Source organism: Cucurbita pepo, chromosome LG09, assembly GCF_002806865.2.
Source record: "Cucurbita pepo subsp. pepo cultivar mu-cu-16 chromosome LG09, ASM280686v2, whole genome shotgun sequence".
Taxonomy (NCBI): domain Eukaryota; kingdom Viridiplantae; phylum Streptophyta; class Magnoliopsida; order Cucurbitales; family Cucurbitaceae; genus Cucurbita; species Cucurbita pepo.
This window is the reverse complement of record NC_036646.1, coordinates 2,884,859-2,902,420: the sequence shown is the minus strand read 5'-3', so window position 1 is coordinate 2,902,420 and position 17,562 is coordinate 2,884,859. Positions and strand designations below refer to the sequence as shown.

At 35.8% G+C, this 17,562-nt stretch overlaps 2 protein-coding genes across 2 annotated transcripts; one reads left to right on the top strand and one right to left on the bottom strand.

Moving 5' to 3' along the window:
- The first annotated feature begins 6,138 nt into the window (after nucleotides 1–6,138).
- LOC111801368 (phosphatidylinositol 4-phosphate 5-kinase 6-like) lies at nucleotides 6,139–10,992 on the top strand. The gene is made up of 8 exons (XM_023685345.1): nucleotides 6,139–7,693; nucleotides 7,812–7,979; nucleotides 8,060–8,225; nucleotides 8,312–8,428; nucleotides 8,501–8,694; nucleotides 8,774–8,898; nucleotides 8,978–9,035; nucleotides 10,368–10,992. Exons 1-8 carry the CDS (start codon nucleotides 6,522–6,524, stop codon nucleotides 10,654–10,656), a joined length of 2,289 nt encoding a protein of 762 aa, XP_023541113.1. The 5' UTR covers nucleotides 6,139–6,521; the 3' UTR covers nucleotides 10,657–10,992.
- Nucleotides 10,993–11,372: 380 nt separating this feature from the next.
- On the bottom strand, nucleotides 11,373–12,986 carry LOC111801471 (protein SHI RELATED SEQUENCE 6-like). Its single transcript, XM_023685481.1, has 2 exons — nucleotides 12,215–12,986; nucleotides 11,373–11,979 (listed from the first exon to the last, which is right to left on the bottom strand). Exons 1-2 carry the CDS (start codon nucleotides 12,837–12,839, stop codon nucleotides 11,744–11,746), a joined length of 861 nt encoding a protein of 286 aa, XP_023541249.1. The 5' UTR covers nucleotides 12,840–12,986; the 3' UTR covers nucleotides 11,373–11,743.
- Between the last annotated feature and the right edge of the window lie 4,576 nt (nucleotides 12,987–17,562).

Below are 17,562 nucleotides of genomic sequence, written 5' to 3'. Positions count from 1 at the left end.
TTTCTGTTTTGGTTACTTCCACAAGCAATTGGGTTAGCATTAGCGTTAGCAATAGGTAGCCCACACTCCACTCTGCCATTTTTGTGTACCTTTGCTTTTTAGCCTTCCCAAATCCCTTTTTTCAAATTTTAGGGTTTAGGTTTCAATCAACTCGAGTTAAATTATTTGATCCGTTAGGGTTTAAGGTTTAGTGAGGCTAACGAAGATACATAACAAGTCGAAGTGGACAATATCTACTAGCGGTGGGCTTGAACTGTTACAAATAGTATCAGAGCTAGGTACCAAGCAGTGTGACCACGAGGACACTAGGCCTTCAAAGGGGGTGAATGGTGAGATCTCACATAGAGAGAGGAACAAAATATTTCTTATAAGGGTGTTAAAACCTCTCCCAATAGACGTTTTCTTTTTTAAATCATGAGACTGATGACGATACATAATAGGTCGACACGGATAATATCTACTAGTGGTAGACTTGAGCTGTTACAATTTAGAGACTATGTTCAACTCTTGATGCCCTGATACTCCGATATATATTGTTGTTATAAATAATAACTAATAATTCATGTAAGTTTTTTTTAACTATAATCGCATATTTCAAGATTACTGTTCATTTGGTGGTAGTTTCGTTTCATTCATATATATATATATATATATTTCTTTTATCGAGATGTCTTATTTTGTCTTATTATGTATTTTAATTTATTATTTAAAATTTTTAAATTTGTGTCTAATAAATTTTTTAAATTAGAATAATATTAAAGAGATGTTTAAGATTTTAATTTTATATGATTTCAAAAAAAAAAAAAAAACAAAAAAAAAACAACCGCCGTTGACGGGTGCAACCGCCTCTCAAACAGTGGCGGCGGGAGAAAGCGTGCGCGCACATTCACCTCGCCGGCCATATTTTTGTCGAAATGTTTATTTAAAAATTTATAAAAAAATATAAACATAATTACTTTTGGAGCAATTTTAATTTATTTTAGGCTTCACAATGTCAATGGATTATTATTGTTATTTTTTAAGTCGACTCTATATTTAATATATTTAGAAACGTTAAAATATAAAATAAAATTTATGTTTCGATCTAATCACTCTTTGAGTTAAAATTTCACGACATGTACTTAACCTATAAAATCTGATCACATGAACTTGTTCGGGTTTGAACGGACATCAAATAATCATACCCAGTGCCTTTATTTATATCTTTGACTTATTGTCGTCTTCTTAAAATAAAATAAAAAATCATTTTTACGACTCAATAAACAGTAATACGGTAACACGACATTTGACAGACTTTGTTACGAAAGATGCTTACCTATCAAACAAAGACGACCCCAACAAGTAAATGCTAGGCTACAAAAACTTTTTACTACCACCATTCTTTTTTACCTTGTAGTTGTAGGGTAACACATAAATTTTACACCAATCCCTTGGTGACATAAAATTTAACTCGGTACCTATCTAGTTACTCGGACGGTAAATGGACTGGACATTGACGTATATAAATAATAATTAGGCTAAATTATACAAAATATCCTTAAAATTTTGGTGTATGTTTCCGTGAAATCTCACATCGGTTGGAAAGAGGAATGAAACATTCCTTATGACGGTGTGAAAACTCTTTTTAACAGACGCGATTGAAAACTGTGAGGCTAACGGTGATACGTAACAGACCAAAACAGACAATATCAGTTAGCGGTGGGCTTGAGCTATTACAAATGGTATAGAGCCAAACGCCCAGTTGTGTGCCTAATGAGGACAATGGGCTCCTAAGGAGGATGAATTGTGAAATCTCACATTAGTTGGAGAGAGGAATGAAGCGTTCCTGATAAGGGTGTGGAAATCTCTCCCTAACAGACGTGTTTTAAAACCGTGAGACTAACGATGATATGTAACGGACTAAAGCGGACAATATCTGTTAGCGGTGGACTTGAGCTGTTATAAATGGTATAGAGCCAAACGCCGAGTGGTGTGCCCAGTGAGGATACTGGGCTTCTAAAGAGGATGAATTGTGAGATCCCACATTAGTTGGAGAGAGGAATGAAGCGTTCCTGATAAGGGTGTGGAAATCTCTCCCTAACAGACGTGTTTTAAAACCGTGAGACTAACGATGATATGTAACGGACTAAAGCGGACAATATCTGTTAGCGGTGGACTTGAGCTGTTATAAATGGTATAGAGCCAAACGCCGAGTGGTGTGCCCAGTGAGGATACTGGGCTTCTAAAGAGGATGAATTGTGAGATCCCACATTAGTTGGAGAGAGGAATGAAGCATTCCTGATAAGGGTGTGGAAATCTCTCCCTAACAGACGTGTTTTAAAACCGTGAGACTAACGATGATATGTAACAGACTAAAGCGGACAATATCTGTTAGCGGTGGACTTGAGCTATTATAAATGGTATAGAGCCAAACGCCGAGTGGTGTGCCGAGTGAGGATACTGGGCTTCTAAGGAGGATGAATTGTGAGATTCCACATTAGTTGGAGAGGGGAATGAAGCATTCCTGATAAGGGTATAGAAATCTCTCTCTAACAGATGCATTTTAAAATCGTGAGGCTGACGACGATATGTAACGGATCTAAACGGACAATATCTGTTGGCGGTGGGCATGAGCTGGTACAAATGGTATCTGACCAAAGTGGACAAAACCATTTACACAATCAAAATGTACATATCAACTGCCACGCTAAGTGAATTATGTTATAAACGATATAGCGTATGTTTTTGAATTTTCACATTAGTTGCATCAATTTTAAAATTTAAGGATAAAGACGAGAACTTTTCAAAGCTCGGGAGCATAACTGAAACCCTACCGATCGAGAAGAAGGGTATTATAGGAAAGTGAAAGATTTGGAGTGGGAAGAAGTTAGAAAGACATGGAATTGAGTGCAATAGAAAAAATAAAGAAAGAAAAAGTTAAAAGACAAAAAGAGTATTCTAAGTCTGACAACGCAACATTGTACACATCAAACCTTCATTGTTGGTCCAATGCTGCCCTTTGTCTTTTCCATATCATCACCACTTTGCCTCTATTTATGTTGACAATACACACACCTTTGTCTCCCCCACCTCTCCCTATTTGCCAATGGCCAACCCATTGCCCATAGGGCATATGCCCTACAAAATTTCCCCATTAATACAAAGATCTCTACTTTTCTTTTCTTTTCTTCCCTATCAAATGGCCTTTCGTCTTACACGTTGCCTAATATTCGACCCTTCAAACTTATGTCTTTCTCTTTAATGGGTGCATGTGGGTCGATCCTATTCGGTTTTAATTGGGTATGGTTGGTGTGCAATTACGCTATTCAATCATTTTCGGCTTCTGGGTCTTTTAGCTCTGGCTGATTATGATTGAATTACGTGCACACGTCTTTGAGACATAGAAACTAATATGAGTCTTATAGATTAATAGTGTTTGCCAAATTATAAAGACTATTCATGTATTATTGCTAATGTGGTCTTAACTGAATCAACTACGTGAGTGTTTGTGGTTGAAAGGAGGATATGGTTGGCCAAAATTTGGTAATTGGATGGTCAATGTAGTGTATAACAATTCAAGCCCGTTTTAAACATAAGCTCTCATGACTTTACTTTTAGATTTGTAGCGGTGGACTTGAGTTGTTACAAATGGTAACAGAACCAATCACTGAACTATGTGAGACACTGACGGTAGACGTGTTTTAAATTTATGAAGCTGACGACGATACAAAACAGGCCAAAGTGGACAATATTTGCTAACAGTGGAGTTTGTAGACTGCTCGGGTTTCGATTTCGATATTAATAGTTCTCAAATTGGTATATAAAATAATTATATAGGTTTGAATATTGAGAGATTATATTAAAGAAATTGTGAAGATTCCAACAAGATAAGTTGTGGGAAATGAAAATGTTTTGTTTGATAGCCAAAGTTGAATAATGGTATGTCCAAATACCTTTGTGAATGGAGGGGGCATTACTTTTTTTTTCCTTTTTTTCTTTTAATTTAAAAATAGCAATAATTCGTAATATTAATTAAATAAATATATTATAATGTTTTTTCAAATAATTAAACTTTCTTAGTCAAAAGCTTATATATATATATATATATTAAAAAAATAATCTTGAATTGTGGAATCACTTTAGGGTTGTCTGGGTGTATTTTTTTTTTTAATAATTATTTTAGGATTTTATTTTTTTAATCACTTTGTTTTAAATTTTAAAAANATATATATATATATATATATATATATATATATATATATATATAAACCACAAATATATTCTTAGAAAGTTATTATTATTATTATTTTTTATTTTTAAATTAATTATATTTTTCTTAAAATTTTATTTATTTAATATTAATAACTAAAATATCATAAAATTTAAATATTAAACCTTTACAAGTCAGTATATATCACTTTTATTGGTTACAAACGTCAAATATTCTTAACTTTCGTATTAATCTTAAAAGTAAAATAAGGTTGGATTGTAACTCTATTTTCAGGTTGGTCAGGTTAACCTTCGAACCTAATCGATTTTTTCGGTTTTCCAAAGACACAACCTAACTCAAATCGGGAAAAGAAAAAATCTAATCCAACCCAACATTTACTGTTCCGATTGAATAGTCTGAATTCGTTGAATTCTTGAGTCATATAAACACCTCTGAACCAGAACCGAACATCATTAAAAAACATTTAATACTCGAAGATAAACAAAAAACGAAGGTTTAAATTACCATAATACCCAAGAATTATGTCAAAGAAAATTTGGAAAAAAAAATTAAAATATTGTTGGATGTATGATCCATCATCATCATGTACTCATGATGGATGAATTTTGAGTTTTGATGCATAAAAGGACAAGTGTCAACTTTTAAAGCCACTAACGTTAACTCCATTGTGGGCCCCACTTCTCTCCTTTTTTTAGGGAGTGGAGTGGGCCTTTTGGGCTTTGACCTAATTAACATTAACAAAGTAGCCACCACGTCTTAATTTTATTTTATATTTAATTAATTTCTTAATATTTTAATTAATATATATTTTCTTTCATTTTCTCCCACGATTTTCTCACGGTTAATTTTTAAATAATTTTGTGCCCTTAATCAAGTCAATAATGTTGCTTAATTATAAAACATTCTTTTAAATATAAATTAATTGATCACGTCTAAATTAAATTAATTTCTTTTACTAATTTATTTCGACAAAACTTAACCTAAATTTTTATTTTCTCGAAAAATACAAATTATGTAAGATCCCACATTAATTGAAGAGAGGAACGAGCGTCAGTGAGAACATTGACCTCGAAGTGAGGTGGATAATGTTTTATCTTGGACTGTTATTGTAATGCCCGAGATCCATTGTTAGCAGATATTGTCCTCTTTGGACTTTCCCTCAAGGCTTTAGGGAAGGTCCCCACACCCTTATAAATGGTGGTTTTGTTCTCCTCCCCAACAAACGTGGGACATCACAATTATAGATTATGTCTAATACAAACATAGAAGACCGTACTTAGACCGTAATAATCTTCCCGACACTCCAATTAATTTTAATAAACCATGTTTATAAAAAAAATAGAAAGACACAAAATTACTCGTTTTTAGGTTAATTTCAACCAATTATGTAAGATCCCACATTACTAAATAGAGGAACGAGTGTCACTGAGGACAGTGACTTCGAAACGAGGTGGATTATGAGATCCCATCTCGGTTAGGAAGGAGAACAAAACATTCTTAAAAGTATGGAAACCTCTCTATCAGACCGGTTTAAAAATTTTGTGGGAAAGTTCAAAGAGACAAGACATTAGATTGTTACAAATTATGTTCAATACAGACATAGGAGATCGTACTCGAACCGTAATAATCTTCGCGACACTCTATTAAGAAAAAAACACAAAATGAGCATGTTTCTCGTCCCTCCAAATGTTTGGTTTTTTAGTTATTTTAGGAACCAAAAGCGGGAGGGAAAGGAAATGGGGTTGAATTTCTTGGTCCAAATAATTCTAAAATTGAAAAAAAAAAAAACTAAAATTAAAAAAAACAAAAAATAAAAAATAAAAAATAAAAAAAATAAAAAAAAAAGAAATTAGCGAGACAAAGAGAAAAGGTCCGTCATTGGTATCAAGAACCTTTTGCTTTCCTCCTCATCAATCAAACAGCTTAATTCTTTGGTTATCCCTTTTTTAATTTTAATTTTTTATTTTTTTAGAAAAAAAGAATTTGATTCTCTTTCCATTTTCCAAAATCCGAGACATACCCATTTCACAAAATCATGATAGAACCTCAAAACCAGAAGAATCACTCTCCGAAGAACACAAATAACGCCGTATTTATGTAATCCCTCTCCGTTTCATTCCCTTTCAATCGCTCTCTCTTTCCCATTTTCCTTCCCTTTTGAAAGATTCGATTAACCGACGTTTTTCCCGATCTGGGTTCTTCGATTTCCGGCGAAAATGGGTAAGGAGAGTGATGAATCGAGGGAAGAAATGACCTAAATGACACCAAAATCCTTCAAAAAACATAGAGATAGGAGAGATTCAGAGTGATAATGTACAAAAAAAACGCTGGAATCGTCAAGGTTTGGAAAGCAACCGTTCGTAAAACCCAAAACTCCGCAAAGAAAAGGGCTAATAGCATATTTGCAGCAATGTCCGTCGCTCCAGCAGACGATGAACCAGGCCCTGGTGAGCTTCATCACGCGGAGAGAGCGATACCCAATGGCGATTTCTACACAGGGCAATGGATGGATAATATGCCGCACGGTCATGGTAAGTATCTTTGCACCGATGGGTGTATGTACGTTGGCGAATGGTATAAGGGCAAGACATTAGGCAAAGGCAAATTCAGCTGGCCTTCTGGTGCTACTTATGAAGGCGATTTCAAAAGCGGCTACATGGATGGTAAAGGTACTTATACTGGCTCTTCTGGTGATACTTATAGAGGGTGTTGGGTTATGAACTTAAGACATGGACAAGGAACACAAAACTATGCTAATGGGGATTATTATGAAGGGGAATGGCGTAGAGGGTATCAAGATGGGCAGGGGAGATATCAATGGAAGAATGAACATCATTATATTGGTCAATGGAGAAATGGGAAGATTCATGGTAATGGAACAATGGTTTTGAATGATGGGAATCGTTATGATGGGTGTTGGGAAGATGGGTTACCTAAAGGGAATGGAACGTTTAGATGGAGTGATGGGAGTTGTTATGTTGGTGTTTGGAGTAAAGAATGTGATGAACGGAGTGGAACATTTTATCCTTGTGGTTCATCAAAGGATGAAGAAATGGCATCTGATCCTCAGGGGATGTTGGTTGAGTATTTGAATGATTGTGTGGTTTGTAATGGGGAGAGGATATTGATTTATCCGTCTCAGAAGATGATAACATGGTCGGGGATTGATATCGGTTCGTCGCCGCAGAAGTTAATGGTATCTAGGAAAGGGATTGATGGGAATAGGAGATTGAAAAGATTATCTGTTGATGGGAAAGTTTCGAATTCTAGTTTTGATTCGATGAATGATGGATCGACGAATGAAGGGAGTTCAAGAAATGGGAAAGGAATTGGGAGTCGTCATCATCATCAACGACATGATTTCGAACGGAAAGGGAAACGACAATCGAGTTTGAGATTTCAGCCTGCTAATAGACAGGGTGTTACGATATCGAAAGGACATAAGAATTATGAACTCATGTTGAATCTGCAACTCGGGATTAGGTATATATAAATGATTCAGCTACGTCTATCACGATGCTCTACTTCGTGTTCGAATGTTGTATGAAATGAATTGAGTATCTGTTAGCCAACTTAGTGATCTTTTTGTTCCATAGCGCAGGCATTCTGTTGGGAGGCCAGCTCCAGCGACATCGCTTGATCTAAAGTCGTCAGTTTTCGATCCGAAGGAGAAAGTCTGGACGAAATTTCCACCGGAAGGTTCCAAGTATACACCACCTCATCAATCTTCTGATTTCAAATGGAAGGATTACTGTCCTGTTGTCTTCAGGTCAGTGCTAAACGTAACGATCGGCATATTTCTTGTTCGGTTCGAAGTTTTCAGTCATCTTATCGAATTTGTAATTTCAGGACTCTTAGGAAACTGTTCAAGGTCGACCCAGCTGATTATATGCTATCTATATGTGGAAACGACGCCCTTCGGGAACTCTCGTCCCCCGGAAAAAGCGGGAGTTTCTTTTATTTAACCTACGACGATAGATACATGATTAAAACGATGAAGAAGGCTGAAGTGAAAGTTAGTCTTGTTATGTCTCTCAGCTGTCGTATATGTTTCTACGAGTTGAATATATTCCAATCTTAACGCGCCATGATAACGTGCAGGTTCTCTTGAGGATGCTTCCTGCCTACTATAAACACGTTCGATCGTTCGAAAATACTCTCGTCACCAAATTTTACGGTCTTCATTGTGTTAGATTGACGGGTACTTCACAAAAGAAGGTATTAAAGGATAGTAAAGCATTACAATGGTTGATATAGATCCTTAAATTCATAGATGTTCTTGATTTATAGGTTCGATTCGTGATAATGGGAAACCTGTTTTGTTCCGAGTACACTATCCATCGACGTTTCGACTTGAAAGGTTCTTCACATGGTCGGATAACTGATAAACCGGAGGCCGAAATCGACGGAACGACCACGCTTAAAGATCTCGATCTTAATTATATATTCCGGTTACAGAAGATTTGGTTTCAAGAATTTTGTAGGTATGAACTTTTCAACATTTTTTCTGAATCAGTTTTGTTTGCAAATCATTGCTGTTCATGACAAAGAATTTGTATCCAGGCAAGTAGACAAGGACTGTGACTTTCTTGAACAGGAGAGGATCATGGACTATAGTCTATTAGTTGGTCTTCATTTCCAAGAAACTTCGGACCAGGAACCGAACACGCTCGATAGCCAAGATTCAGGTATCTGCTCATTGGTTAAGTTTGCGTTCCAAATCGTAGTTTCAGCAAGTAATCTGATATTAAAAAATGTATCTTTCAGAAAGTAGAGATCCCGACTATGAAGCAGACGGTCAATTCACGGAACAAGACTCGGGCAGGTAGAATGGACTCGAGTTATTGATATTAAGTTACTGATATTGTAATAGCTCAAGCTTACCACCAGTAGATATTGTCCTCTTTGGGTTTTCCCTTTCGAGCTTCCCCTCAAGGTTGCGTCTGCTAAGGAGAGGTTTCCATACTTTTATAAAGGGTGTTTCGTTCTCCTCCCCAACCGATGTGGGATCTCACAATCCACCCCTCTTCGAGGCCCAACGTCCTCGCTGGCATTCTTTCCTTTCTCCAATCGATGTGGGACCCCCACCAAATCCACCCTCCATCGAGGCTCAATCTCCTCGCTGGCACATTGCCCAGTGTCTGGCTCTAATACCATTTATAACGACCCAAGCTCACCGCTAGCAGATATTGTCTTCTTTGGGTCTTCCCTTTTGGGCTTCCTCTCAAAGTTTTTAAAACGTGTCTGCTAGGGAGAGGTTTCCATACCCTTATAAAAGGTGTTTCGTTCTCCTCCCCAACTGATGTGGGATCTTACAATCCACCCCTCTTCGAGGCCCTGCGTCCTCGCTGGCACTCGTTCCTTTCTCCAATCGATGTGATCCACCCTCCTTCGGGGCTCAGTCTCCTCGCTGGCACATTGCCCGGTGTCTGGCTCTAATACCATTTGTAACGACCCAAGCCCACCACTAGCAGATATTGTCCTCTTTGAGTTTTCCCTTTTGGGCTTCCTCTCAAGGTTTTTAAAACGCGTTTGCTAGGGAGAGGTTTCCACACCCTTATAAAGGGTGTTTTGTTCTCCTCCCCAACCGATGTAGGATCTCACAATCCATCCGCCTTCGAGGCTAACGTCCTCACTGGCACTCGTTCCTTTCTCTAATCGATGTGGGACTCCCCTACTAAATTCACCCCTCTTCGAGGCCCAGCGTCCTTACTGGCACATCGTCTCATGTCCACCCCCTTCGGGGCTTAGCTTCTCCTCGCTGGCGCATCGCCCGGTGTCTAGCTCTGATACCATTTGTAACGACCCAAGTCCACCACTAGCAGATATTGTCCTCTTTGAGTTTTCCCTTTTGGGGTTCCCTTCAAGGTTATTAAAACGTGCCTGCTAAGGAGAGGTTACCACACCCTTATAAACAGTGTTTTGTTCTCCTCTCCAACCGATGTGAGATCTCATAGAAATCCTGCAAGAACCTTCTCACGATACCGTTGTAGTATAGCGAGAAACTCGACCATCTATGCTTGTTTTCAATATTTTACTGATGCACCATGCTAGCTAATGCCTGATTTCTTCCATGCTCAAGTTTATTAGCTTTCTGAAATAGATGCTTTCTTGTTCAACATCATTACCAAATTACTTCAATCATTTACTTATTCAGGTGGGCTTCCATTAGATTAGGCATCAATTTGCCAGCACGGGCAGAACGGACGGTGAGACAAGGAGAACCCGAAGCTCAGCTAGTAGGAGAACCAACTGGGGAGTTATACGACGTGATCATTTTCGTCGGTATAATCGACATACTACAACACTATGACATCAGTAAGAAACTCGAACATGCTTATAAATCGTTTCAATACGATCCATCATCGATATCTGCTGTCGATCCAAAGCAATATTCAAAACGGTTTCGAGATTTCATCTTCAGAATTTTTGTAGAAGACACTTGAAGAAGTTAATACTGACCAACCCAATTCATCAAAACTCGCACCAGTGGCCATCGTTGTACAGTCGGTCCGTTGTGAGAAATGATATCGGTTTTTGATAGTCGTAGCGTTCGGCCACGAGAAGAAGACGTAAATCAAAGAAACAGGTAACCATTTGGTGTATAAAGTAAAGTAACCATGTAGAGCTTTGGCAATTATGCATTGTATTCTTCCTTCTAAGTTAGAAAATTGTGATATGATTTAGAAAAGTTATAGATGAGAGTTGTTCACCCAACTCTTACTAATTTGTAAATGTATCTCTTAACCCAATGGTTGAAGCCCCAAATAACTCGATTTCCATTGTTCTTTCCCGTTGCTTTTGTATAACCTACGCTCTTAAGCCTACCGCTACCCGATATTGTCCTCCTTGAGTTTTCTCTTCCGGGTTTGCCCTTAAAAGTTTTTAGAACGTGTCTATTAGGGAGAGTTTACACACCCTTATAAAGAATGCTTCGTTCTTATAGAAACGGGTAGTAGACTAACTTAATCTTAGGACATTTTGGATATAAAATACTGAATATTGTCTTTATAGCTTAAACCCATTAGCCATTGGGTTCTCGAACATCTTTTTTGCGTACCGTTTAGTCACGTTTTTTTGCTATTTGCTATGATATGTAGTCGGAGTCGTTTCCTACACTTTGTACAATGAGGGGCCAATAATATATGAAAAGACTAGGGTGTGATAGTGAGCTATGGATTTTGTTCGCCTTCTCGTGTTGGCTTCGACTTCATTCATATAGCTTCCTACTACATATTCACAATGAACACGGTCTCAATCATAATTAGAGAAGATCCATATCGGTGACAATATTTGAAGTCGTAGCTAAATGATAGCATTCACAAGTAGATACTCGACGGTTACGAGCGTTTCTTAGATAGACAATCAAACAAGAGATGGGGGCAAGCAAGCTTGCTTGCTTCATCCTAGTAGAGATATGATATCTTTCAAGGTTCCGAGCCGAGAGCCGGGAGCCGAGAGCCGAGGTGAGACCGAGGTTTCGGGTAATCGTTAGGACGAAGAGTTTAGGAAGAAAGAAGAGGAGGAATGTGTCTATTCCCTGTGATGGCTACCACTTTCCAAATGGAGATGTGAAAGAGATGGGTATCCATTTTTGTGATCAACAACTCCTTGATCATACAGAAAGCCTTTGAAGACATGGCCACCAATGTTGACTGTTGCTTGGTATGCTAACTCTCCTTCACCACTGCTAATGGCTGTCACTCTATGGTACCGGAACACCGCCGGGGCACGAACTTGCCCCGGTAAGGACTTCTTGAAGCTTGCATCTGTTGTCAAAAGCTATCAGAGTTCCAAGAAACAGAGCAGATTTGAAGAACAACAATTTGAATCTACTGAATTCAAGATCATGAGGAAAACAGAGTGTGAAATATGAAAAGATTGTTGGGTTTTCTCAAGAACAGATAAACAAATCATTACACACAGAGAAACAGAGAGAATCAGAGAGAAACAGAGAGAAACAGAGGAAAACAGAGGAAAACAGAGGGAAACAGAGAGAACCACCTTGATGGTTGGAGGTTGTTTCAAAGCTCCGGGAGGTGGTAGCAATGGAGGCAGAAGCGTGAGAGGCGGCGGCAGGAGGAGTACTCTGCGAAGGAATCAAAACTCTGGGTCTTTTAGCACCAGCAGACGAAGAACCAGAAGAACCACCGTCGCCACTAGCAGTGGCGACGCCGTCCATCACCACCAACATCTGACGTTCACGGCGGCGAGACGCCGGAACCCAAGTACTCTTCACATGAGTAGAGCAATGATTCCCTCGTCCTTTACAACAAGTCCTGCACCTCCGATACTCACACTCTTTTTTAGCTCTGTTTCCACAGTCCCTACAAACCGCCATGGAGCTCTCGCCGGCGTCGCCTTTGTCGCCGGCAATAAACGAATCCCCTTTCCCAAACCCAAAATCATGGGTTTTCTTCAGATTCTCCAAACTCCGAGTACGATCACTAACTTCCTCAGCCGTCTGATTAGGCGGCTGAGGAGGAGGCGGGAGAGATGGGGTTGCCGCTAAAAGTGGAAAAATGCCAACGCTGACACCGAGAGCGGCGGGGGAGTGAAGAGGCAGAGAAGGATGATGATCGGAAGTAGACGTCGGAGCTAAAAACAGAACATCTCTGAGACCCAACATTGAAAAACAGAGTGAAGAAGATGATTGATTGGAACAAACTGAAAAGGGTGTTTCAGATTTGGGAAGAACAGCACTTAAACGATGAATAAATTTGTTAAGAGGAAAGCAAATGGAATGATGTTGGTGTGTTCATGGCGGGGAATTTCTCTGNAAAAAAAAAAAAAAAAAAAAGAAGAAAAAAAAGAAAAAAAAAGGAAGAAGATGAAGTGGAATGAATAATTCTCCAAACTCTGCAGTGACAAAAGTTGTTTTTAGATTTGAAAAGGAGAGGCAATTCATTTTTTTTTTTTTAAACAAAATATTTAAAATTATATATTAGAATTTAGAACACAATCCAACCGAACCCTCTCGGGTTGGATTGAGTTATCGGGCTATTTTTTTAGTTATTTAAAAAATCATACTTATCTCCAATACACGTTACATTAATAATTAATCAGTAGGATTGAGTTGGGTTGTCCCTGTATCAGATGGGTTAGTTTGACCTAACGCAAAAAATGTCAATCTACGAACAAACCCAAATTTTCGATTTTTCAAAAATTCAATTCAACCCGGAAAGAAAAAAAAAAAAAATCTAACCCAAGCTAACCCAAACCTTTATGGTTTGGATCAGTGAGTTTGGATTGATTGGGTTCTCGAGTCATATGAACACCTCAACTTTTAAGCCTTCTTTAACCCTATATCTTTAGGGTCACTCTCGGTTAAACGTGGTATCAGTTCAAATCATACCACTCTCATTTACTCGAGTTCAAAATTTATTAAAAACTTTTTTTTAAGCCTTCTTTAACCCTATATCTTTAGGGTCACTCTCGGTTAAACGTGGTATCAGTTCAAATCATACCACTCTCATTTACTCGAGTTCAAAATTTATTAAAAACTTTTTTTTAAGCCTTCTTTAACCCTATATCTTTAGGGTCACTCTCGGTTAAACGTGGTATCAGTTCAAATCATACCACTCTCATTTACTCGAGTTCAAAATTTATTAAAAACTTTTTTTTAAGCCTTCTTTAACCCTATATCTTTAGGGTCACTCTCGGTTAAACGTGGTATCAGTTCAAATCATACCACTCTCATTTACTCGAGTTCAAAATTTATTAAAAACTTTTTTTTAAGTTATTGGATTTACCTTATATTTTTTACTATTTAGTAGAAGTTTAATTATTAAGTATTATTATTTGGAGGAATGTCCAATCAAATCAATAGCTTTTTTTTTTATTAACTTTTTGATGGTAAAATAAAAATAATATAATAATAGAGGATGATTCATTTTGCCTACCACTTACATCAAATGTAATCATCTTATTTTATTTATTTATTTATTTATTTATATTATTATTTAACCGAATATATCAATTACGGTTGAGCTATGATCACTAATTTAACGGTCTAATTAAAATATTAAGAAATATGACGTGTAATTAAAGAAATTAAAATAATAAAATAAAAAAAAGAAATTATTCCAAAGTGAAATTTGGGTAAACCCTAGATTCATCCAAATGTTACCTAAAGAGACACCTATAAGGCATAGAGGGATGGACCACCTACCCTCTTTAATGGAACCCTAACCCCTCCAACCATAGGCCCCTATGACCTACAAGCCACCCCCCAAAAGGTTCTTACACATTTTTCAAGTTAGTCCTTTCATTTTCTCCTTTTTCATATTTTTACCCCTCTTTTTCCCTTTTATTATTTTTTTTCCCTTCTTTTTTGGGTTACTTGTTGGGGAATGGGCACATTTTTATTACCTAATAATTATTTCATAACCATGCTTGTTTTAAATAATTAAAACCTTCTAGTGGTTTTTTATTTTATTTTATTTTATTTATTTTTTAAAATATTATAATTAGTTTTAATTTATCATTTTAAAAAAATAAATATATTTTAGGAATATTTACCTAAAATTCATATTATTGAATTTTCATTTAAGAGCGCAATTAATGCCATTTTTTTTTTTACTTTCATTTTTTATTTAATACTATTTAAGATAAATATTTATATCGGGATGTCTACCGAATAGATAGAGATAGAGATGATTTTCTCGTCCTCGTCCTCTGCCTCCTATTTTAATTTTCATTTTTGTGAAATTTTTTATTTTAAAATTTACGGGAGGTAAATTTTGTGCGAGGAATCATTTACGGTTTTTTTTTTTTTTTTTTAATCTCAATTTAACCAAATAATTTTTTGATAAATTTTCAAATGGTTGATTTTTTTATGGGAAATATCCATTAATTTTCAATTAGATAGCTAATTATTTGAAATAATATTTATTTAAATAATTAATTTCTTTTTTCATACAAAAAATTAATTATTTAAAGATAAATTTCTTAAACCTCGAACAGAAATTAAAGTGATGTGACTATGTCACAGAGGATGCAGGAGAGTGTTGGGATACACGAGTGTTTTATTTGGATTCCTAATCTTGATCTAAATTATAAGCATAGGGTTTGGAGCGTTACACATCATTCAAATGTTTAACTATATAATTTAAATATATACAATTATCTAAATCTAATTTTGTCGGAACCGTATCTATAAATACATTTGTTCGTGATGTTCTTCAACTAATTTATGTGATGGTCGACAACCATATTCGTCTCATAAAAACACTATTTTCACATATTATTGACATAATATGTCACATAACCAAAGAATATTCTATCATATATGTGATGGAAATTAAAAGGTAAAGTTCTTCATTAGTCGATTTCCATTATCGTTGGCATCATCCCTCGCTCTCACTTGCATTCGCCAACGACTCGCCTAAACGCTACATCTTGCATTTCAATGACTCAATTTTTCCTTCCTTTGCCATTGTGTCTTCCTCCACCGTTTTCATAATGAGGGATAAAACTTGGTTTTTCATCGAAATCGATTAGCTGAACCAACTAGTATGGATTTAAGTCATAATCTTATAAAATCTAGTTTTTCAGAATCCGATCATAACTTCACATTCAAAAAAACAAACTAAATTCTAGTCGTCGGGTTGTTTTTTTTTTTTTTTTAATTTATTATTATTTAAAAAATTCAAGTTATTCACGATACATATTACATTAGTAACTAAAATCTCATAAAACTCAAATATAAATATTCATAAGTCATAACGTATCACTGACGCAACCAATCTTCATAATAATCAAAGAAATCAGGTAGGGTTTGGCGGAGTTATAATCCTACTCTTAGATTAGTCAAGTTGACCCAGCTAAAAAATGTCAACCAACAAACCGACTTTCGATGTTCAATTTTTCAAACATTCAACCTAGCCCAAACCAAAACAAAATCTAACCCAACCCAAGAGAGAAGGGTAAATGAGGGGTAAAAAAAAGGTAAATTAAAAGGTAAAAAGTGGTTTTGGGAGGGTAAAATTGAAGGATGGGAATGGGGAAATAGAGGACTATGTACTAACCCTAAACCACCTATTCTACTTCTCCTTTTCATTTAGGTCTTCTCTTCCATATTCCTCAACCCTTCTTGTTTCTTGTTCTTATCTTCACCTAACCCAATACTATGCTTTGCTTTTTCCCCCCTCTACAAATTGTTGACTCTATCATAGAGTTGAGAACGATCTACGTTTTGTTCGATAATAATTTGGTTTTTGTTTCGACTTTTATAAAAGTAGGTTTGGTTTCTTCTCATCTTTTTCAAACATTTATTATAATTATTACTATTTTGTAAAATACAATTTCAAGAATAAAAATGAAAACAAAAATTCAACTGTTTCATAATTATTTACTTCGATATTACCGGTAAGTTTTTCAAAAATTAAAAAAAATATATAGTTTTAGAAAATTGGATTTTAAATACTGTCCACAGGACGCAGCATCAAGTGCATATCAGATTATGAGTTACTTTTTATTGGATGAGAGCCTGGCTGAGAGAACTAATCTCTTCCTATCCACGGATAATCCAAATCAAATCCATGATATTTAATTGTACTTCCTCGCAGAACTCAAGGAGTTCATGAAAGCTGAACCAGAATTTGATCCTAGTTTATGTTCGGTTGTTAGCAAACACCTCAATCGGAAGTTCTTATTTTATTACGAACTTTTTATCTATATTTTGAAAAATCACGCCTATATTAAAAATGTTCTAAAAAATTTGACTAAAAATTCAAAAGTTAAATTCATAGACGAGAATTGAAAAGAAAACAAGTACGATTCTCCACAATGAAATAGAAATTTAAATGTTTCCAGATAAAAAATTTAAATGTTTCCAGATAAAAACAATGGTAAAAAGGTAAGAAAACAAGAACAAGTCAAATAACAAGTGGTTACCAGATATTATATTACTTTCTTTAAAGAAATTTTAATTCTAAGGTAAATAAATATAAGGTTTTTATTTTTTATTTTTTATTTTTATTTGAGTTAGACGAAGTGATCACGGGAGAAAATTTAAACCTCTTACTTTTTGGTCAAGAACACAAGCTTCAATCAGTTGACCTGTGAACATTCACACGAAAAAAAGAAAACATAACTTGTTGTTTTATTTTGATTTTTATTTGAAAAATAAAATGCGTAGAAAAGACGATAATAAAGATCATTTCAAATCATATTTTCCTCGATTTGATAGGGTACCAAACAAATTCAAAGATTAATTTGAAAATGGAGACAGTCACATTTTTTTTCCACACGACAAATGAAGATTTGAACATGTTAACTTAATTGACGTAGAAATCTTTTTGACATGAAACATAAAGTTAAAAATAAAAAATAAACAAAATTGTAATATA